Here is a 23610-nt window from a genome sequence, read left to right on the forward strand (position 1 = left end):
GATCCTCAGGGTTATTCAGTAGGAAACCACTCTTGATTTCTTCCTGCTTGTTAACACAATGTGACATTTAATTGCAGTCAGTAGGGACCTGGTTTAGCGCCGGTGGAAGTTCAGAGCTGACCTACATTCAGAGACATATTTATACTTGCCTCCCTTTGCTGGCTTTCAGGGGCAGCATCTGCAGATCAAGCCTGGCACTTGAAGGGAACCGCCTGTGATAATGAATGGATATCTTCCCTTAAATAGAAGTCCCCGTTCGCAGTGTAGTTTGACCTGCCTGTTGTGAAGAGTTTCAGCTCAGAAAGAGACCTTTGCAAAGACAGCCCGTGCTACGTCCCTCATCCCGATGGGCAGAACCTTACACAAGCAGAAAACAGGAGCCTGCTTGGTGCTGTGTAGAAACGACTCAGACTTGAATACCAATGCAACATCCCTGCTCTTTTTGGTGGGTTACCACCATACGTGCTTATTTTTCAGCACTTTCCTGAAAGAAAGTTCAGTGGAGTACACAGTACAAACTTCTGAAAGTAATTAAAATGCTCCTGTGCCTCCGCTGGTATTTCCCCCCCCGCCTCTATATTTCAAATTCCACTTCTGAATCAAATCCAAATAACTTGAATCCCACCCTTGCATCCACCTTCAGCTACTGAGTGGGCCCACCACCCTAGGTGCTACCACCCTTGCAGGGATGCGAGGACGGCCACCTGACTGGTGCCAGATCTCTAATGCATCAGCATTATCAGCAGCAACAGCTGTGTCCCAGCATCTTTCTGCTGACACCAGCCAGCAGCAGCCACAACACAGAGGCAGGGAAATCATCAAACCTCACGCTGATCCCCCAGACTGAATCACCAGGCCCTGAAACACCTTGTTATTTCTTCTTCTTTGTGAAGGGAAGGAAGACTGCTCTAAGACATAGTAGAACTCAGCACCTGAAGGAAAATTATTCCATAATGTTCTTCCACCATTTTAATATTGGAAGGATTACGACCAAAACCAAACAAAACCAACTTGAGCCCTGCCCAAAGGCATTCCCAGAGGGTGGGCACCAGGGCAGAGAGGAGCTGGCTGCAGAGAAGCTGTTCTAATGGAACTCAATGTGGTTTTGAAAAATCTGGGGAAAGGGGCTTACCTTTTCCTGTAGATGTCTGGCCTGACAACTGACTTCATTCAGAGTCCGATTTCCCTCTTCATCTCCCGAGCAAGGAATATTGGAAGGAATTGTGTTTTACAGAGTATATAGAATGGAGCTGAAGGAGCAAGGTTGTACGTGGATGTGGGACCTAAATTAAACCAACCAGCTGGGGCGAGCAAAGCCACAGCTGCCTGGGGAAATCAGCCTGCTGCGAGCTACGGGAGGAAGTTGAGAGTGTTACAGCTCTTCTAGCACAGGCCATCTTTGCATATTTGTTTTTTTGGTGTTCCTTTGCAAGAGTTTAAACGCTTACTTCACAACTGAGGTGTTTAGCTGAGGAGTCACAGCAAGACACCAACTGTGGTTGTAATCATGCTGAGAGAACTGGAAAGATCTGTAGCTCCCAGTGCCATGTCCTGGTAACTGTCAGTGGTCTCGAAGCTCCATAAATTTCCAGTTACTGAAATGACTCCCAAGAGGATTTGTGTTGTCATCCTTTCTTTTCTTCTTTCCCAAGTCAGAAGGGAAGCAGGCTCAGTTAGAGCTGGCAGCTTTCAGATTGGCTAAGAAAACCTAAGGCCTAATGAGAACCTCTTATTCTGAGTGACAAACCCAACGCATCTGCAATAACGTTTAATTTTAGCAGTCTCCCAGCAGCATGAAGCACAGGTTAAAAGGAGACTCGGAAAGACTCAGTGCTTCAGCATCTTAAACATTTTAAATGTTCTATCATACAAGAAGATAACAAACAGGTCTGAGGTCAAACTTCCCAGAGCACCTGGCAAATTTAGAGGTCCCTGCCCCAGTAAAAGTCATTACAACTTGTTTCTAAAAGGTTTAAACTCTGCATGGAGCTTCTGTAAACATAACCCTGCTACAAGCAGTTTTCTCTGAGTGCTGCAAGACAGCCATGGTGTATCTGTTTCTTTTTAATCAGCAAGCCTGACAGAAAAGACATATTTTACTGCAAGATATGAGACTTAGATTTTGAGCGTATGCTAGAAATCAACCTACAGTAGCAAGTCCTTAAGTAGTCTCCAGAGGAACAACCGCCCTGGCAACTAGTTTCTCTGGTGTATAGGCTCAACTGTTTAAAGTCTTCCAAGCAAAACTCCCCTCCTTCCCTCCCTCCTCCGCTCTCCGCGTGTTCCCCCTCGTGCAGGCTGCTTGTCATATGGAGTCTTCCTAGCAAACGGGAGCAGAAGTTTGTAACGACCAGCTGGTAGAAAGCAGGAAAGTACATTGTGTTACTGGGCTGTCAGATCTGCAAAGCCGACTGTTTAAATCAGCCTTTATAGACCACAGCGTTAAATGGTATATTGAACATCTGCCCATTGCTAAAAATTGGCGTATTACAGGACAATCTCGGACTTTTCTGGATGAACAGTGATTTAGGTATTTGTTCCTCTTAATGAGGGCAAAGACTGAGCAGCCCCATCTTACTGGGGACAATTATAAACTCTGTGCAAGACAGATGCCAAGACCATCTGCTTCAAGAAAGACAGCCTTCTTACCAGCAAGTTGCATGAGGGTATGTGGGATATTTCCCCCTCTCGCATGTGAAAAAAGTCCAAGAAAAAGATGGCACAAGGCCAAAGGAACTATAAAGTTTCCTAGGCCAAACTCCAAGAATGATGGAGATAGTTCACTTATCTGTAAAACCTTCGCTGTAAAAGTAATTAATAGAAGTGGCAACGCATTGGCACGTCATTTCTGAACATTACAGAGCAAGGGGAAGAGAATGATGAAGCTGTGACAGCAGCCCTGCTCTCCAGCTTGCACGTATTCCTTCCCGGCAGCGCGACACGCTTGCCTCCAGCCCTTCCAAGAAGCTCCTTTAGGCTTGAATCACTTTGTTGCATTCTCCGCCTAATATTAGAGGAGAATAAATTGGGGGAACTCGAAACACGCTCTTCCCTTTTCTCCCAAGGCTGCCTTTTCCCTGGCTCTGTCTGCTCACACGCCGCGTTCAGCCCAGGGCTCTCAGTCTAGACTTGTTCTGACCAACAGCTGCAACAGACCAATTTCTGGCAAAACATGAAATTGGGAAGATAAGAGAAGGACATGATTCGAGTTAATTAGCCCAGCAAGAAATCTTTTCCCAGGTGGCTGCCGGAAAGACAAGTCTAGACTGGCACCACACAGACCCGCGCCGGTGATCCTTGTGCACAGGGAAGGAGGGAGCTCACAACTCTCCAGCCGACAAGAGGGAATTATCCTCACAAAAATTCCCCCTGCAGGCTTCAATGCAGATGTGAGAAATTCCACAGAAGATTAACACGGTGACCAACTGCGAGGGACAAAGGATTTTATCTGAAAGTTTCTAAGGGAATTTTGGTTCTGGGCTTGTTGCAAACATTTAACCCCAGTTCATCAACTCCAGCAGAAATGATTCAGTCAATATTTCATATTTTTTTTTCTCCAAAAACAACACCTGGTATATTACTACAAAGGTTTATACACTTATATTTTTACTTTGTATATAATCTCTCTATATATAAAAAACAAAGTTCTGCCAGGTAGGTGACATGGAGAAGTGCAGTACCAACTACGAAGCCAAGCATTTTGTGTATTATGATTTAAAGGCTTTTAAGCATTTGGGAAAGGTTTCTCTGATATGGAAGTTAATATACGGTCCTGTGAGAAGTTTTTGTATCTGCTCCATTCCTCCCCCATTCCCTGTACTTATAAACTGTTAATGGTCAGGGCACACTGCCACATACCCATTTAGGAAATGTGTTTGAGGGAAGAAAACTGTTCTAAATGACTTCAGCTGACTTTCTCCTGAAGCAGCCCCCAGAGCACAGCATGCACCAGAGCTCAGGAGTTGAGTCTCCCCTGTGAAAAGAACCACATCGGAAAAAGAGAGTCTTTAAGACATTAAAAAGGATTTTTTTTTTTTCTCTTGCTTCTAGCTTGCATTAGTTTTGTATGAACAGTGGAGAGAATGAGGTTATCTAAACGCTGGTACAACTGCAAATTAAAATACAAAAGGGTAAGCAATATTTTTTATATGGACACTGCTAGTCAGAAGAATTGAATGAAGATAGGCAGAATTTTTATAAAAAGATTTATTAAAAATAAGTTCTTCAGAGAGAAAAAGTGTGACATGTATATACATTAAATTGTCAAAAACTTTATGGGGCTTATAATACAGTGTATTCCAAACTGAACAAGAGACATTCACTTTTCTCTTTTTTCAGTACATCATGCTTATTGGAACGTAACAGCATACAGGGAGAAGAAAAACACCACTTAACACACAGCAATTACAAGCAAAATCTTGAAATTGAGGAGTACTTGTAAAGATGAAACTCCGTGATCAGCATGATGCTATTGTTAAATACAGACAGAAACCAAGAGTTTATGAATAGTCTTCAGTTGACACAGTTTACCTGACAACTGCGAGCTTCTGATTAGTTCTTGATTTATACTGTGAATTAACAGCTCTTAGCAAGTGGGGTTGTGTTCTATAAAGACAGAAGTATTTTGGGGACAACAAAATACCACCCAAACCCAAGTAAACAAATGCCCCTTTTCCAGCTCTATTGCAGTAGATATCAAAGAATTCTTCTTAGGAAGAGAGTTACACAATTGCTGGTTTTCTCCCTTAACTCCCTACATCTTTCACAGCCAGAACCACAAAAATAGCTTTTCTTAAAATTATTTTATTTTACAAGAGTGTTTTGCACAAAAAGAGACAAAGACAAACTAACGCTTGATTCTGCATGCTTCAGATGACCTCAGCTTCTCGTACTCAGAGGTCATATTTAGAACTATATCCTTTCAGCTGTGTCTTCTGAAGATTCCCTGGTTTTAGTGCATATATACAGCTATCTGAGAACTGCAGTATTACAAGTGTCTACCCCTCCTTACAGCAGAACTCACTCTAATCTCAGATGTTTGCAAGACTTACGTGTTTAGATCTTTGTCACATCCTCTTTAGTCCCACAGTTTAATAAGACCATCCCAGCCGCACGTAATGACCTTAGATGTTTCGTGTGGATGCCACACGGCACCGATACAGACTTTATCATGGGCTTTTAATCTGCTGTAGAGTTTTGTTGTCTTCCAGTCCCAGATGTTAAGTTTTCCATCTGCATCTCCAGATATCACATAGCTATATTAACAGGATTAAAAGGAAAGCTGTATCATGCGTGAAGACTGCTGGTATTGTAATACTTTTACATTGAGCCATGGAAAAGAGCCTCACGTCTGACAGTCTGCACACACACCTACCAAAGAATCAGCATTCAGGCTGTGCTCTAAAGCACACAAGTCCTGCAGAAGGTGATTCATCAGCTACGAGGTAAATGTGCTAAGCAATGCGATTATACCATACACTGTGTTACTGGAACTAAAGAGGATACATCAGCAAAAGAGAAAGTGCCGTAAGTTTCTCTAAAATTTATAGACACTGTTCTCTACTTTTTCTTCCAGTTTTGCTGAGGTTATTCTCCATTTTTTATAGTAATGAATATTTTATACACATACAGTGGCTAATGTATGGGCATATTACTAAGCAAACAGGATGAAAAAGATGGTTGTCTGAACAACAACTGAGGATACCCACACCAGACCTGCCAATTGGGAAAACCGGTCAAGTCCAAATTGCAAGTATTCTAGACAAGTGCATTATTGTGGGAATAGACCCTGTGCTGCAGATCATGCACAAAAAGAGGCAAATGCAAGCCAGGAGTGGAAGCCTCCTGTGCTGCACCAGGGCTGGGCAAAACAAGGGGAGTCTCTGGCTGCTTTACCAGCAGGGTAAATCATCTCTGGTAAATCATCTCTGCAGAACGGGGAATCTGGACTACATGGACTGTTTTCTAAATGTTGTTCAGAGCAACCGCTGAGTAAAACCTAGTCCTACTGATTATCAAGAGCAAACTTTCCATTCTGCTGCTTGGCTCAAGAACTCTAATACCAAGTTAACAGGGTGGCTGTGATCAATGATTGTTGCAGAGGTTTCAAGAAGAAATTTAGTGTCTGTGCTGGCAAGTTTTAAGAAGCAGCTCATTCCCATGAAAACTTACCTCATGTCAGGTGAAAAATCCACTTGACAAGCGTAGCCAGCTACCATGTGACCTTTGAAAATTTTCTTTTTGTTTAATCTGAATCTGTTCTGTGCTCCAAAAATCAGAATTTGGTTATCCATCGACTGGCAAGCCAACCATTTTCCTACAAATGCAATACAGAAAGGTGGTATGAGAGTGCAGCATCTGAAGAAACAGACTTAACTGGAAAGTTTTAAGAGAATTTTATAACTTTTCTTGCACTATCTTAATCTAGATTTTTATTATGTACTAGGGTTCTAGGTAGCAGCTGATACTGTTTCTGCCTGGTACAACTGCCAAGAGGCAAAACCTTATGTTTGACAGGCTTTGAGATGCCCATCCCTACAAAATGCACTCAGGACTGTAGAAAAGCTCTGGCTGTTAAACAACGTGCTGCATCAGCCTCACTGACTTACTGAGCAGCTTTTAAGTTACTGAGTAAGCGTGCTGCTGCACATAATCAAGTAATCCAGATGAGGTGAAAAAAACCCATCTAGCTGCAATCTATTTCATTACCTGTTTTGTGGGTACTCTGAGATGGTCACCATTTATTTTCTTTATGGAAAAAACAGGTCTAAGGTAGACTCAGGAGTTTGAAAATCTTTATACATTTTTGCAAATATTTAGTATTCTCTGCACTAATGGAATACAATTTAATACAGATATTTTAGTGAAAGAAAAAAACAAACCAAACAAACCATAGGCTTTTCTAATCTTAACTCTATCTCATTTGGCAGTGCATCAACTCCTGCCCGAGAATCCAATTAAGATGATGTGCTACAGACCACCACAGAACAGAGACCTCTGTCCTGAATTCTGTTTAATGTCACTGCCTTTACACTGTTTTATGCAAACAGTGATAACATAAAATGTGCTGACTTGACTGTAAATCTGACCACACTTCCAGCTACTAGCTTGGAATTTGAGGATTTTCCTCAGCTTCCCCAAGATACAAATCGAGTGTGTACTTTAAGCATGTTATTCTCCTCTTCTACTTTTTAAAAGGTCTGTTTCCTGCATTGCGCAGAAAGAGAAATTTAATTGATTATATTAATAAATCAGTGCCTCTAAGCAGAAAAGTTCCACATCTGTAAAAATTTCAATTTACTTTTCTTTAAAGGAATCATTTAACTCCAAATTGATGCATGGTGCGCCTCGCACAATCTGTAGCTAACTAAGCTATTGCAAAAAAAAAATTGTTTTGTGTGATATTGGACTACTGTAGGTCAAAATAATCTTAGTTAATGTGACAGCTGATGTCTTGAGCTGAAAAGATGACTACTTCATCCCTAACATCATTTACCGTCTCATCTCAGAAACCAAATACTCAAATTCTGGCCAGCCAGAACTGGAAAAAGAATGAAAAATCCAGTATTTCAATGTGGACGAATGAGATGAGCTGAAAAACTGGATCAAAATAAAGCAAGTTGTGCAATTTCAGAAACAGGAATTGACACAGGCCAGCTTGGGAAGCTAACATTTTTAAATGCAGCTATTTCTTTCTCCAGGATCTTCCTTTTTATATTAGAAACCCACTTCTATTGTTAAGAATAAAACAGTTATACTGCAAAACAAATACAATTTGATGCTGACTGAAAACCTGAGCTGTGCAGCAAGTTGATCAGCCACTGCTTAGCACAATGTAATGTGAACTGTAAATCTGGCAACACTTTAATAATGTTGACACTAAAGCTATATTATTTTGGCCAAAACACATAATAGAGATTTTGTCCTGTGAAAAGGATTTTCACTGATTATTGGAGGCACTAAACCCTCCTACAAGTTTGATTCTAATTGAAGAACATAAACACCAGTGAAATATTAACATAGAGAAACACTGAGATAGATAATTTGGGATTTCTCTGATGCAAGAGTTATTTGGGCTATACTCAGAACAGGAAGGAAAAGCATTAACAGAATCACATACAACATTAGTTTCTGCTTTAACCATGGCACCACAAGGACTGCTGAACTTCCCTAGTACTTTGCAGCCATCATCAGTTCCCACAATTGTTTATCTTAGTATTTTAAATACAGCAAAGAGCACATCATAGCTCTTAATACAGTTAGCCTGGTATAACCCCTCATTTTGACGTACTCATTAACCTTTAAAATCAAAACCAGATCCAGTCCAATCTTGAAATAAATGCACACATTGATTTGGGGATGCGGGTGAAGTGACAGGTAACATGACAGAGATACAATCAGTAAGCCATGCCTATGTAAACTAGGCCTAAGAAGGCAGTAAAGTGTTAACCTACCATTTGGAGACAAAGTCACAGCTGGCATGGAATGCATACTTGGCTCAGCGATGTACTTGAAGTCTACAGGAATGTCCCTGCAAAAGGAAGAAGCATGTGTTTTATGAAGACATGGAGATGTTCCAAAGGGCTGCCTCCAACCAGCTGATTTACTCAGCCACTGAGCCATGGAGAGTGTATGGTGGCGTCCAAAGGAAGAGTGTGCAGAAGCTCAGAACTACTATGAATGCCCACCTAGAGAGCTCCAGCTGCAGAGCCATCTACAGGATAACCTCTGACAGACTGAATTTACCCCAAACAAATGAACCCAGAGTCTAAAGCAGAATCCTAATTCCAATAGTTAAGAGTAAAACACAAAGATACTCTATCTCTTCCAGTTTAAATGCAGGTCTTAAAAAATTCTTATATAGGTAGCAAGAATAGACTGATAGATGCATTTATCTTATTGGAATGTCTTAGTGACTTGAGTTTTGTTTTAACTGGAATATATCTGCCTTTTCCTTTAACAAAATAAAAAGAAACGAAAAGAAGAAAACAGAAGTCTCTCCTCTCTCATCTCTCAGAATATGTCTTTTCCTTCCTGATCTCCCCAAACAGGATACCAACCAATTCCAAAGGTACACAGCTGAACTGAACACTGAACTCCCAGTCTTGATTGCATACAGGACTCACCAGTTTATGTTAACAACATATAATGTCATGTAAAAAGGCCTAGGGGAAAAAACAAGTACAGTCTAATCCTTACCCTCCAGAACTGTCATTTGGATTTGACTATATAAATTAAATTACTAACAGGCCGTGCATATTCACAGCATTCCTCATATCCTACACTAGGAGACTGGTAAAAAGGGAAGGCATGCGCGTGTCTTTCTCATTAAGCAAAAGAAACCTCCAGCAGAACACAGATTTGATTAACGTATTCAGCAGAAAATGCATGCAGAATGTTCTGTAGCAACATTAATTAATACAAAGGGGATGGTTATGACTTTACTGTTTAATTCACACTGTAGAAGGGCTGCTGGGACACAATTGGGAGCAGAAAGCATGGGTGGCTGCCTTGTACTAGCTGACTGAGCTTTGCTGGCTGGCAATACGGTCAACACTAGCAAGGTAATTACAATTCTGTTTTATTGGGGAGTAAGTTATTTCCTGTCACTGTGCTGAGCAACGTGCACATGGACAGCAGGGTGAGAAGCTGCTCTGTTGTCAGAAAGCAACACAAATGCTCCTGTGAGTTCAATGTTAAAATCATTTATCCCTCAGAATAAAAAGGGCAACCCCCTTAACACGCTCTGCATAAGAGCATGCACAGGGGTAAATGGCTTCCAAACAGGCAGACCTAGGACTACTGCTGGACAGTAAACCTGTAAGGGCATAACTGAAAGCCTACATCATCTCTGAGGCTGACCAACCCGACAGCACGGGGAGTGCAGCCGCCCCCGTGCCCCATCCTACCCTTTTGCATCAACACCCAAACAGCTTCAAACCCCACCTGCACCAGGACACAAGCTCATGGCTGCCGGGAGGCATTAATTTATATAGTCAAAACCAGATCCTGACCAGCTCCCACCATCCAACCCTCCCTCAGCACACCCGTCATACAGAGTCCTCAAAGCCAAGTAAAAGCAATCCCACTGGAAGCCCCATTAAATAAAGTCTCATCACAGAAGATGCATCTCCAATGCTGAATTGTGCTGCAGTGAGACATTTAAATGCAGCACAGGTTGTCCTGCCTTCTCTCCCTTTACATATGAAGGCAGGCTCATCTACCGCAATTTATTCAAGACAGCTCTGCTTTATGTTGAAACCCACCAGACACACTTAGGACAGCTGCAGGATACACTGTATTAGACTATTAAGCAGAATAAAGAGATACCTTATGTTTCACATTTGCTTCCAGTCAAATTGCTAAATAAGTAATACCAGCTCCCTTAAAAGAAAAAAAATTTACCAAGAAGGATGCTGTCATGGTTGCCTGAACTCAAAACTCACGTGATGTGTCTTTTGTTCAAACTTTTAAATTTCAAGATCTTCAAGTCCTTTCTCCACTTCATAGCATTTCAAAGGTTGAAAAGTTTTAAATATCAAAAGTAGTAACTGCCAGCTGAGATTTAGAAACTTGATACTCTGGGGTTCTAATACAACTTCTTCCCCAAGCAGGAGAGAGAAAAATCCTTTTAAAGAAAGAAGGAAAAAAAATCCCCACAAACCCCAAACCCAACCCAATCCAATTTTGGGATCTACATGTCGTGAAGAGCTCTCTCAAGAGACTACAGTATCTTTACCAGGAAAGATGGAGAGAAAAGGCCTGCTGAGCGTTAGAGCTTTACAGAGATGAGAAGCCTCCTAAGCCTGGCAGGATAATAACTAAGCAGCCACTGTATGGTGCTTGCATTGCTGGCTGACTTGAAGGTAAAAAGAAATATAAGCCTCCAAGGTCAATTACCTAAATCATTTCACTGTTTATCCAAGTAGGATCAGACACGGAAAAAGATAAAATAACATCTTGCATTTCTCAAAGAAAGAACGCAGAATGTGATACTCATGCCAACTTTAATATCTGTGCTGTAATGATACAATCCCATGAAATGTGAAAGCAGACAAATGTTAAAGTGATCCAATTAGGCTTCCTAAAGAAACCATTTAATCTGCAAGTCTGTGCTATACTTCCAGTGTGAACTTTCAGCAACCAACCAACTGCAATTTGGTGTACAGCACAGTGAAATCCACGCATGGGATGAACTCTTGGGGAAAGGAGATTTAAATTCTCAGGGGAGAAGTTCCTCACTGTGATGAAGTCTGACACGGCATCCCATTACCAGCTCTGGCCAAGTCAAAGTGTTTACAAAACATACTACAAAATTCCTCCAGACAATTGAAACTAAGCAATTAGACCAACTTTAATTACTGGCTTTTAAGGCCATACTCAGGTCATAATTACTTCTGCTTTGTTTCTGTAGGATACTGAAGAAATAAATACTGTGCTGAAGAACTTGTGAAGAAACATGCCAAAAGGTGCAGTAACCAAATCACCCTAAATTGCAAATAATTTTCCTTATGAACTCAGGAAAAAAGGATTTGAAGTGCAGCATGAAATAACTTGGCACGGAAGTTTTCAAGCTCCAAAAGCTTCTGTAGTTAATGCATTAACTTGGTTTTAATGCATTGTAAAAGTCTGGATCTTGAAATTATAGAAATATGCCTACAGATTGATTAACATATATCATGGCAGGTTGTGGAGAACTGTTTTAAAGTCGTGCCTAGGAAGACAGCATTACATTTGCTTTTTATAAAGCCAAAACATCCCTGGCGACTGTATTATGAATATTGCCTACAGCTGATTTCCCTGTTATCTGAACAAGGGAGCTCTTTCTTCAGCGTACAGCAAGCTCAGTACATATTTTTTTCTTCAGAAGGAAAAAAATTCTGTTACTGGAACAATCAGGTTGCGATGTTCCCATGCCAGAGCCTTTGTGCCTTTCCTGCTCTTCCCCACTGAGTGACTAAATCCACCCACTTCGCTATTTATTTCAGCCATCAACACAAAGCTCACAAAACAAGGGCAATCCAATCGCAAGGAAATAACAGATTTGTGCAAGTGAGATCCTCCTCCCACTTGCCAGAGAGGAGACACTCCTTAGCAGATAGGATATTGCTAAGATTTTTCGTTAAGGAGTTCAGTAAATACATGGGTCTAATTATGAAATACTGAGCAGAGACACTCTTGGAGTGACATATGGTGACAGCATTACATGTCTAGCCTAAGTCTGGGTTCCCAGACTTTGGTCATTACCACCACTGCTGCTGGCAGTGACAGTAGCCCATCACAGACACGCTGAGGGTTTTGCTGGCTGCTTGGGTAACACTCCAATAACCACAGACTGGAGTCTCTTTTCTAGGTTTAGAAAAAAGAAAAAAATAAAATAAAAGCTAGGAAGGAACTGATTAGTCACAGAGCTGTCGAGCTAGTGTCCATATTGTGCAGCAGCTTTGCATGTGTGAGCGGCAAAACGAAATGGATACCTAAAGATATTGGAGGGATTATTTCAAAAGAAATTTGAAAACCTAAAGAAATCTTAAAAGTCTTATGCTGAAAATCTTAGTACCTAGAACCTTGCAGAAAACATTTCAGATAGGAGAGATGTGGTCTCTGCCCAGATATGTTAAAAATTGGAAGCCATTTAAAATTGTATTTTTATGAGCTTTTCTTAGATAGACTCTCACTTTTCTGTCATCTCCTGTATTTATTCTGTGAGTACCAATGATTGCTGAAAAACCCAGACTAGCAGAAAACCAAAATGAAGCTACACCAAACCAGCTATTTCATAGGTGGGCCAAATATTATATAATACACATTATATAATGCACATCCAAGTTCAAAGCTTTCAAAACGGACACACACTAATATAACAGAGCAGACATTTCTTTAAAAGGTTAATTTAAGGGTTAATACACCCTTGGGGAAAGGAGAGAGACCATGAAGAGAGTGCAGCATGCTTCAGGCTGACAGGGCTGTCTTATGTCTTTTCTTTGGGGGAGAAAGAAACCTGTAAAGTGTCTCGAGCATTAAGCCAGGCTGGGCTGGTTAATATTCAGCAAAGTGATAGGAAGCAACTAGTTTTAAAGATTAAAATCTCCAGAGAAATGATTCCAAAAGATACAATATTAAGATAATTAATAATTAATTCTAAAAATAAGTACAGCCCAATGTGCACATAAAATCTGCACAAGTAAAGCAAAGGCTATTTAAGACATTTTCTTTTGCATACCGTGATTTAGGTGTTTTAGGCTTTAAAACCAATTTTCAAATATTGCAGTACAGAAGGGCAGTAAGCTAGGGACACTAATTCACTGTTAGACATTAATAATGATTTCAAAGACACTGAAAGTATTATACTAAGATTTTGGAAGGGATGATTCCTTTCACTGGACACAAATGGTTAAGGACTGTGACCCACGCTAGACTGAGTGGCAGTAAACAGGAGTTTGCAGAGTATATGCCCAACTTCAACAGTTACCAGAAATTAGCCAAAATTGTTCTGGTTCTACTTTATTGTGAAACATTTTAGCTACTGCATATATAATTACATAATTGAATTCAGCTCTTCCTCAAAGAGCTAGAACTCAGTACACTCCAGTGTCTGATGTGCTACGTATACTTTTAAAAATAAACTCTTGTGTTTGCTCATAATATACTTAAAATTCAATTTTTTACACTTACCATTCCCAGACTCTTAAACTCTTGTCATCAGATGTACTCACAAACCTTCTATTTTCATCCACAAACACAATGGTGTTGACAGCTCCCAAATGCCTATCGTATTCCTGCACAATCTCACCACTTCGAATATCCCACTACAAATAAAAACATCAGAATAAGACCTTGTTTTTTTACCAAATATCATAATTTTTAGAGGAAGAGAGATTAAGGAGACATACCTGCACAATTTTCTTATCTGACATTCCTGCAACAAAGAGATTTTGTTTATCTTCATCAGGATTGAACTTGACACAATAAGGAACCTTCCTGTTTGTGAATCTTGAAATACATTGCCCTGCAACAGAGAAGCCGTTCATAGCACGTCAGGCTGGAAATTCTATGGAATGATTAGTTCTTTGCAGATATTGATAAAAGCCATTCATTTTACTTATACTTTACTAACAGAAGGAAATACTTATTTTAAAGCTCTTAAGAATATTAGAGGATAGAATTTACTCTGCTCTGATTATACTTTCTTCCACATGTTTATATGCATACACCTGTGTAAACACATACACATACAAACTGTTCTGTAACTTTACTACAGCTTTCCAAACAATATAACTGCTCAGTACCCTGGATCTCATCAGGCCACATCCAGGACTTAGGACTGGTCAGGCTATCACAGGCTGACCACTGTCTTTGCAAAGCATCACCTCCTTAGGATCAGAGGTTGCCTTAACAAGGGACCACCTTTTCTTATTTGGAGTGTTCAGGTTAAGCTATAGATCAAGTGACATAATTCTGCAAAACTAAGCACATTTAGGTCTAAAGTGTGATTTCATTACTTAATTTTATGCCTGTAAATGTAAACATGCAATTAACTGATTTGGTAAAACTTTGTCTTTTTGCTGAAAATTGTTCTAGCATTACAAATAACTGTCAAACTTCTCAAATAAAAAGATATATGAAATGCAGGTATACAGGTAGCGTCAACTGCACCCTTACAGATAACACAAAAACATTTAGACTATTCATCCTGTAATGAAAGTCTGAACACTGAACTACAAGATGACATTGAGGATAATTGGAAACACCCTGACTGATTGATAATATATCTCAATTATCTTCTGTTAATTAAATATAGCACCAAATAACAGCACCTACAAGTATAAGCCTACCTGTTTCAGTGTCCCAGAGTTTAAGATAGCGATCATATGCAGCACTAAGAAACTGAGTGCCAGCATTATTAAAACAGATGTCTCGAACAGCTTTACTATGTCCTACAAGATAGAAAAAAATGCTGATAAACTTCTATCCATTCATGTATTAAGTTCTTTTTTAAAAAACATTATTCAAGTTAAACGCTCCAGTCTTTAGCAATGCAAAGAGAACAAGGAAATCACTTACTGAAGTTCTTCGTGAGCACTAGCAAAGAATGATTTAAGTGAGAAAGAAAAAGTAACTCCTAAAGAATGATGAGAATAAAAACCAAAAATCCCCACACCTCTAAAGCACTGGAGAGAGAAACAATAGTATTGCACAGAAACAACCACTGTGCGTTGTTCAGAAATTGTTACACAAGCAGAACTTTTTAAGTACTGTTGGCTTCAAAAATTGTTCTGGTCACAGTTAAGAGCTGCTAGAGAAGTCTAAAACACCGTAATAAATGTTAATATCTAATAAAAAAGAGGAGATACAAACAGTACATGAGATACATTTAAAGGAGAAACATTTAAAATCAGGATATGGGTACAAAATACAGGAAATACCAGATCAAAAAAATTAAGAATGCTTTCATCTGGTGCTAACCTTGGTAACCCTCAACCTCAACACTTTCATCTGACCACTGACATCAGACTTGTAGGAGACCTCTTCAGTTAAAATATTGGCACAGTAACTTAAAAATAGCAAAATAGAAGGTGAATCTGGTTGATAATAAGGACCTTTTGAGAATAAAAAACAGTCAGACTGTTCAGAAAGAGCAGTCTATTGAAAGAGACGCTTTTTTGAGCCATCATCTTTGCCATGCTGCTGTCATCAGAAATATTAGGTGAAAAAAGACTTCTTTGTTGTTGCTCAACATATATATTCACTCCCTGTTCTAGAAATGTTCCCATTTCAAAGGGAGAATCAGCTGCTTTTGTTCTGCATTCAAGGCTGCTAAGAAGTTTGTATTTCTCTCTCTCAGCTATCTGCTTTATAAAGCATTTGTTGCATGAACAAAGATGGCACCTGAACCTAAAAAAAAATCCCCATGTGCTAGAAACTCAGCACAGAAGAGACCACGTATTTAAGGTGGCATCATTAGACCATGAGACACCCTCACCGCATAAATACTGTTCTGTAATATACATAAATGCTGCTCTCAACAGGAAAATGGGGCAATTTAATTTCACAGTTTTGCTTTTGGAAAGGAGTCTTGCATGAAATATTGTTGACTGTAGTCAGCTAATATTTTGTTTAGAGGTCACAAGGTGTTATATGGCAACATTAATTTTCTTGGAATAATGACAAAGGTTCACTCAAAACTTGCACATTTTTCAATTCTTATTGTCAAGATCATAATGAGTACCATTTGCCTTGGATGCCTACAGGTTCTCTCTAAGATAAATTAATAAGCTAACTTAAATCATATGTTTTAAATACAAATAAGTTTAAAAAAAATTACCAATAAATGTTCGTAGACATCTTCGATCACCATATACTTCCCATAGCTTGGAAAAGAAAAAGGAGTGGGGGGAATGGGGAGAAAAAGTGCCAATTGTTAAACAAAAACAATGCTAAAATAAAGTGCAAACATATATGGCAACATATGAGATCTACTGATTAATCACAACTGTCTACCCAGGAATTCACAAGATAGCTCCGTCACCCTCTTGTTAGCAAAACCTCCTTAAAATAACTAAAAATCCCATACCACTTCAAAGCTCTAAGGTTTTGCTCGGGAAAAAAAATAATAAAAATTATCAGCTTTCTAATATGCCAGACTAAAAATGAGATTGCTTTAAGACCACAAATGCTTCAGTAAAACACTTCAGCAGAAACCTATTGCTATTTGTAAAACTAGGCTTCACAGAAAATGAATTATAATAATAAAGGCAATAACCTGAGGAACTTGTGACCTTCTAAATGCTATTACCAAATGATTAACACTGTTCTAACACCCACAGTATTGTGTATTATTTCTTTCTTTGTTCCAAAGAATTTATAATTTAAAGTTCAAGTGAGAAAAATAAAAGTAACACAGACAAAAGGTATTTGGTAGAAGTGCTAAATGTTCAAGTATTCTGAAATGCATTTTCTGTATTCAATGATGGTATAAAATAGATACATGAAATCAGAAAAATAACTCACCTTAATTTTGCAATCCATAGAGCAAGACAACAGTATATGCCCAGAGAGAGGAAACAATCTAACTGCACTGACACCCTGTAAATAAGGACATAATTAAACAGGAAGTGGAGCATCTAGATATTTGTTCAGCTTACTTGTCCTCTTTTCTAAGCAAAAAGCTAAAGCTTATATTCATAAAATATACAGAGACAGTATCTTGAAAAGAAATAACCCACCCATATTCCATTTTAGAAGCAGCAACGTTTTTTGAACAATTGTTAATGGCAACAAATTTTTTTGCTTCAACAGCTGTATTTATACCCTCCTACAACTCTAGCACCATTACTGTGGTAAACACAACAAAGAAATACAAATTGTGGTTTTGGGTGACTGTTTCTGTATAACAAGCCTCTTCAGGTGGGGCAGTCGAGGAATTTTTTGTTGAAAAATAGTTTCTCCATTTGCTCCATTGCTCCATTTATTATATATACTACCAGTGGCTTCTACCCACTGAACTCGGATTCCTGGAGCACAGCATCTTCCCATCTATATGTATTTCAGGTACCCCAACCAGAGACAGTCCAAAGAAACACCGAGTACTCAGAATTTGATGTCCCTTCTTTCAATTTCATGTCACTTACTCTATTCATATTCCATCCAGTTCCTTCCACCCCTGGTTGGAGTTGGGTTCTTCATCCTTCCTATTATTGTCTACCTATATCCCTCGGCTTTTCTAGGATTGTCTTTTGCTTCTCTCATCTATACCATTATTCATTGAAGGAAAACTATTTTATGCATTAGTCTGTTCTAATAGGATAACAGGTAGAGGAGCAACTAGAGCTTTGGGGAGAAGATGTTATTCTGGACAGCACTGATAGTTGCAGCTACAAGCTCTTTGATGCAGCAATCATTAAAGAAGAGTTCAGAGTTGTGACTCAACCGAAAAAGCATAAAAGCTGAAAGTGTTCCCTGTGTCCTCCTTTCTTCCATCTTTCAGATATCATTACGGTGCTGTCCATTGCAGCACAGCATATTCCCTCAAGCAATATTGAAAATTACGGACAAAAGAAGCAGGAAATTGAGTATAAGCTTTACAAACCTGATCAGTGAGATGCTTTTTTAATACCAAAATTATGTATATAGTTATGGGCTCTGGCACAAGAAGAAACTGTAAATGTTAAGTAGCATCATCAAAAAACCCCACCTCTTAACAAGGCACAAGCTCTCAAAGGTAATAGCTGTATTTGGGAATCTGATAATGCTGATGCATCATAATCACAAAACTTATGTAACTTTTCATAAGTTTGATATGAAATAGCCCTTAAGTACCTTTACTATTAAAAAGAAAAAGCATTTCCAAGGATCTCTGGAATTAGCCTTACTCTCATTCATGTGTTAGTTTAGGAAATAACTCTAAATTCCACAGAAGTATTTGTCCCTTTGAAGGAGGTCAGTAAGTTATTGTGTTCGTAAAAAAAGTATATGCAGGCAAACACCTTGTGTGAGCATGTAATGAAACCAGTTACATACGCAATGTGGTAGAGACGAAAATACTCCTTTCCCTCTACTGATACTTCAATTTCATAGAAGTTAGTGGCTTCAGACACAAAGTGAAGAGGGTTTTTATGATGCACACTCACAAACATGATTCCCTACCTTTGTATGTCCAGACCACACATGGATTTGTTTCTTTGGAAGATAGCACTTCTCAGGTGGCACTGTAGAACGGAGATTAACTCCAACATCTTGAGGGACATGAAGGTAAGATCTCCCCTGGTAGTCATACATTTCCTTAACTGAAAAGGTAAACACGGAATTCTGAGAATCCAAGACCCAGTATTTTTAGAGGTTATAATCTTCAAAAGACTCAACAGCCACACGCAATTAAGGTTTTTCTCAATGCAGCTGTTCTGCTGTGAAGGGGGTGGGGGAAAGAAAACCCTACTTCATAGAACACAGATGTGGAATCTTATTTGACATCAGCTGAGCTCAAGTTAAGTCATTTCAGCAAAATCTGCTTGGATAATCTCACTATTAAGACAATCTCCCCCCGATACACATCTTACTCATCATCAAAGAGCAAGACAGTTCCTCAGGCCAACAAGGGTTTGCTTACACTAACTTTGTGCACAGAAACGGGTATTTCAGAGCAGACTTGTGTTGGATAGCCATGACATTAAGCTGTGCACTAACTTCTCCACTTCTGGATGTTGCTATGGCAGTTGTGGTTATATAAGTGCCCTCCTCCACAGTATCCTTGTTTACATGTCTACAAAATGGCATATTTCTGGAATGTTTGTGTTTGAAAAAAATGAAGTTTATCTTGTACGGTCTTTCACGGTGAAACTTCAGGTAGAGACCATGAAAAGTTTGAAATAAAGTAATTATTTCATAGGAGGCTCCATGGCTAAAATTTCAGGTTTGTTATGCTCATCACTTTTCAGTAAATACTGTTGTGATCTACTGCCTATAAATAGAATGAAGTACTAATGTCAGCAATGCGTCTCTCGTAGCTGCTTCTTTACTACACATAAGAATGGGTGCTCCAGCTTGTGCGCGTAAGCCTGGCTGTAGAAAGAGAGACTTGGTTCACCTAACTATCTCTGCCAAGCAATATAAGGCAGAACTGTTCTGCATGCAGAGAGCTGAAACAATAGTTTCCAAAAATCACTTAATTTTACTTAGTTACGAAACCATTTTCTTTGCAGGTTCCACGTGCTATAGGCTTCCACAGGGTAATTATTCGATACACAATTATTCATACTATGACAGCAAGAACATTTACATTAAGAATTGAGGAAGTATAAAGTCCAAGTGATTTTCTAAATTGTATGTAAGCCATAACTCAAAGCACTACCTGCTGATGAAAGTACTGACACATAAAACTGCAGTAATTCTGAAGCTGAAACTAAGCCAAACTCATAACTTTAAAATGTTTGCTCTGTAAAATAGGAAATGGATATACGCGTCTAGTACCATTAAAAATAAATAAATAAAACCAGTACCCTGGAAGATGACATTTCCACGCTGCTCTTCACAGTATGAAGTGGAATTAGTCCAAGTTTATCTCTTTCCCTGTCCTTTACGCTTATGCCTGTGAGCACTATTATCTCCAATACAGAAACATCAAGGTGCCTCAGCAGTTTTGCTGAGGCTGTCTGCCATCCTTACTAATTAACACAGCAGGCAAGAAAACACAGTGAGCAAGAAAATGAGAACAGGCAGGAAGATGCCATTACCATGTAATATAGTCTTCTCCTCTCCAGGTTTATCATCTTCTACTTTTCCTCTCTTCTGCCTCTTAGCTGTTATTTCATCCAACTCTTTTTGTTCTTCCTGGAAAAATAAAACATGAACTTGACTTTTAAAAATTCAGAGTTCAGAATCACATAACAAAATCCAGAACTGCCCTACCATTTACTTACTATTAAGAAGACATTTATTTGCTAAATGAGATTAGAAATATTTCTAAGCATCAAGAAAGAGAATACATTTACCAAAAGCAGAATAATTTAAAAGTTATGTACACTGAAAAGAATTAAATACTATATTTTTATTCATAGGCTACAGCTAAGCATCACTAAACCAAGAGAGTGTATGTTGGTTGGAGAGGGGTTTTTTGGAGGCAATTGTTTTTGTTTGGCTGTTTTTTTCTTCCCTTTTTTAAAAAAAGTTTTACTTTCAGTTCTTTTCAAGCTGCTTCTGTTTATAAAAATGTTTTAACTAGATTCCACACACTTCACAGAGACACAATCAACTTTATTTCCAAACAGTTTTTCAAATAATTGAATGCAAAATATTCAGAACACCTTATTTGGACATACCACCTGAAATGTTTCTGTCACCCTAAACCACAGCACGGACCTTCTGCTTGGAAAAACTACTAGTGCAGCTGGATCTCTGTTTAAAACTACTGCAACGTACTAGCAATTTATATCTACTGTGTTAAAGTAGCACTTACTTCTGATGGTTTAGCTACTTCTTTTTCATCAACATACTTTGCCCATGGTCCCAGAAAACCATCAATATTAGATGCATCATTCTCCTTGAATTTCTTCCTTTTTTCAATTTTTCTTTGTCCTGTTTCAAACACTGTTAAACCTGAAGAAAGAAACAATATGCTATCTAGATGCTAACACAGAATATAGCATCATAGGTTGTATCATAGTCAGTTTAAAAGCAAAACCACCACCACCACTCCTTCCAATACACAGAGCAAAATGGAAAAAACATTTGAGCAAAATTGGCCAGCGCATCGCTAACTTCTCTAACTATGAACACTGCTAACTATGTACAGTAACAGAGGAACCACTTAAACTGTATGTCTTTGTTAATTCAACCATGCATGTACTCATGCATTTTTAACAATAAGTTAGCAGACTGTATGAATACATCAATTTTTATACTTTAGACAGTGAAGTGTTTGAAAGAGTAGAGTCCTAACAATTGGCTTCTGATCCCCCTCGCCTCTCTGTTTCTAAAAAAAAACCCAAAATCAAAATAAGACAAGTCTCCTAAAACTGCAACCCCAACTGCATATTTTAATTTAGTAAAAAGTCATAGAATCGTAGAATAGTTTGGGTTAGAAGGGACCTTTAGAGGTACCTGAATCTGAATGTTTCCAGGGATGGGGCATCTAACACCTCTCTGGGCAATCTGTGCCAGTGTTTCACCCCCCCACCCATCGTAAAAAAATAATAATCTTCATTTATTCTGAATCTACCCTCTTTTTAGTTTAAAAACATTGCCCCTATCACTACAGGCCCTATTAAAGTCTTTTCCCACTGACAAGGTCATCTACCTCCAACCACTCACTGTCTTGTTCTTTCATATAAATGCCTGCTTTTCACAAACACTGTGCCCTCAGAATTTCACTTGTCAAAACCATTAAACAATATAGATATGGGATGAAAAAAAAAGTTAGATGATGTTAAAGTTATGACTTAAAAGTTTTCCAAAAGGTTGTATATGCAATTATGTGCAATTTTCAAATAATGGTTTCCTACAGCATCAATAATACTTGCCTAGTACAAAGGAGCTGAAAAGAACTTTGTATAAGCAAGGGGAAATAGGCAATGTAAAAACTGAAGTAACGATTATATGAGGGAATCGTACATTAATGAAGTTTTCTTAAAATAAATTACTAAAATTCCATTATGAAAAGGTTATTTTTCCTATTTTTTGAATTATTTTATTTTTGCCATTTCTGTCTAATACCTGCAGCTACTGTACCAAAATAAGTCTGTTTTCTTTATCCTGCTTTGGAAGGAAATAACCTTGGATATATTCCATAGAAGAGGACACAGAAATAAATAACCTTCGTATACACATGCCAATAAGAATTTAGAAAGACATGCAAGGGAAAGTGCAACTTTAAAGTTTACACACAGAGTTTTCCAATGCAAGTAAGTCACTTTGAGTGTTAAATATCTTGCATCAAAGTATTAATTACAAACCCCATGCCTCTGGTAGTCGATCCTCCCAGTGGCACGCTATGCCTTTACCGTTTGGCAACCTTCCAATGGATTTTCTTTTCCACATAACCCAAACAGCTTAACTCTGCTAAACAGGGATAACACGCAATTCCCAACAGAACACCAGAGGTTGCACGGAGTGATCAGTTTGCTACTGAGTAGCACACTTAAGGCCATCAGCCCCACATACAAGTATCCTAATGCAGACATACTACAATTTTAGCCAGGACCCAATTTAAGAGGAGCAAAAAAGCTCTGTTTCGAATATGCAGATCAATTCTATTCGTATAATGGCACATGCTAGGTTCCAATGACTAATCTCAATTTGAAATCTGACATAATTGTAGCCTGAAATATTCACTGCTGCAGGAAAAAAAAGCCCCCCCAGTATCTCTCTCCCCTCTTCATGTTACAATTGCAATGCATCTTCATTTATTGTGTCTTTGGACATGGGTAAGTCTCTCATAATTCTGTCCTTTGCCAATACCTACTCCGTTTCTTAGTGAAGAATTGGAAACAGTCATCAGTTGCAAGTCATTTATATAAGATTCTGAATTATTTACCTTGATTTTTTTCAGCTTCTTCTACAGAACCAATATATTTCGTAGCAACTTCAGGGTTATCTATAGAGGGATCTAATGCATAACCTAGAACAACAGGAGAAATAAAATACTATTATTTCAAGGGGTTTTTTTGTTTTGTACAGCTTTTATGACTCTCTCTCCCCCCCTACATTCCATCATTTTTTCTTCCCCATTGGCCATCAAAGAGCTAGGGATGAGGAAAGGTTGACACTTTGAAATCCCATCCACTTTTCACTTGCCCTGGCTATGAGGATTACCACAAAATATCACCATGAGGTCCTTGAGTATGCATTGCTGCCAGAATGCTTAAATTTGCACAAAACAGAGAAGTAAATAAATATAACAGGCAACAGCTAACATACAACGCAAAGAGAGCATAGTTACAGGGAGCAAAATCACAGCATCTTTCTGGTAGGAAGGGATCTTCGGAGGTCCCCAGCCCACCACTGAATTCAGATCAGTTTGCTTTAGCACAAACATGAGATTGTTGAAATTCCATAGCAACCTCTTCTTGTTGTAACATGGCACAAGGGAAAAAAAAGATTAGCTCAAAATCTTATGTT

At 38.8% G+C, this 23610-nt stretch overlaps 1 protein-coding gene across 2 annotated transcripts in view; it reads right to left on the bottom strand.

The window, feature by feature from the left end:
- Positions 1-4191: 4191 nt before the first annotated feature.
- CDC40 (cell division cycle 40) overlaps positions 4192-23610 on the bottom strand; it is a 39474-nt gene continuing 20055 nt past the window's right edge. For both annotated transcript variants that reach the window (XM_014964671.1, XM_014964672.1), the window contains exons 4-15: positions 23027-23110; positions 20951-21090; positions 20229-20325; positions 18646-18785; positions 17011-17085; positions 16325-16370; positions 14835-14936; positions 13893-14008; positions 13675-13808; positions 8454-8530; positions 6172-6316; positions 4192-5255 (exon numbers count right to left, since the gene is read on the bottom strand). In XM_014964671.1, coding sequence (XP_014820157.1) covers positions 5078-5255; positions 6172-6316; positions 8454-8530; positions 13675-13808; positions 13893-14008; positions 14835-14936; positions 16325-16370; positions 17011-17085; positions 18646-18785; positions 20229-20325; positions 20951-21090; positions 23027-23110 — 1334 coding nt within the window. In that variant the 3' untranslated portion in view covers positions 4192-5077. The remainder of the gene's footprint in view (positions 5256-6171; positions 6317-8453; positions 8531-13674; positions 13809-13892; positions 14009-14834; positions 14937-16324; positions 16371-17010; positions 17086-18645; positions 18786-20228; positions 20326-20950; positions 21091-23026; positions 23111-23610) is intronic.

This window comes from Calidris pugnax, unplaced genomic scaffold, assembly GCF_001431845.1.
Source record: "Calidris pugnax isolate Ruff unplaced genomic scaffold, ASM143184v1 scaffold219, whole genome shotgun sequence".
Classification (NCBI taxonomy): domain Eukaryota; kingdom Metazoa; phylum Chordata; class Aves; order Charadriiformes; family Scolopacidae; genus Calidris; species Calidris pugnax.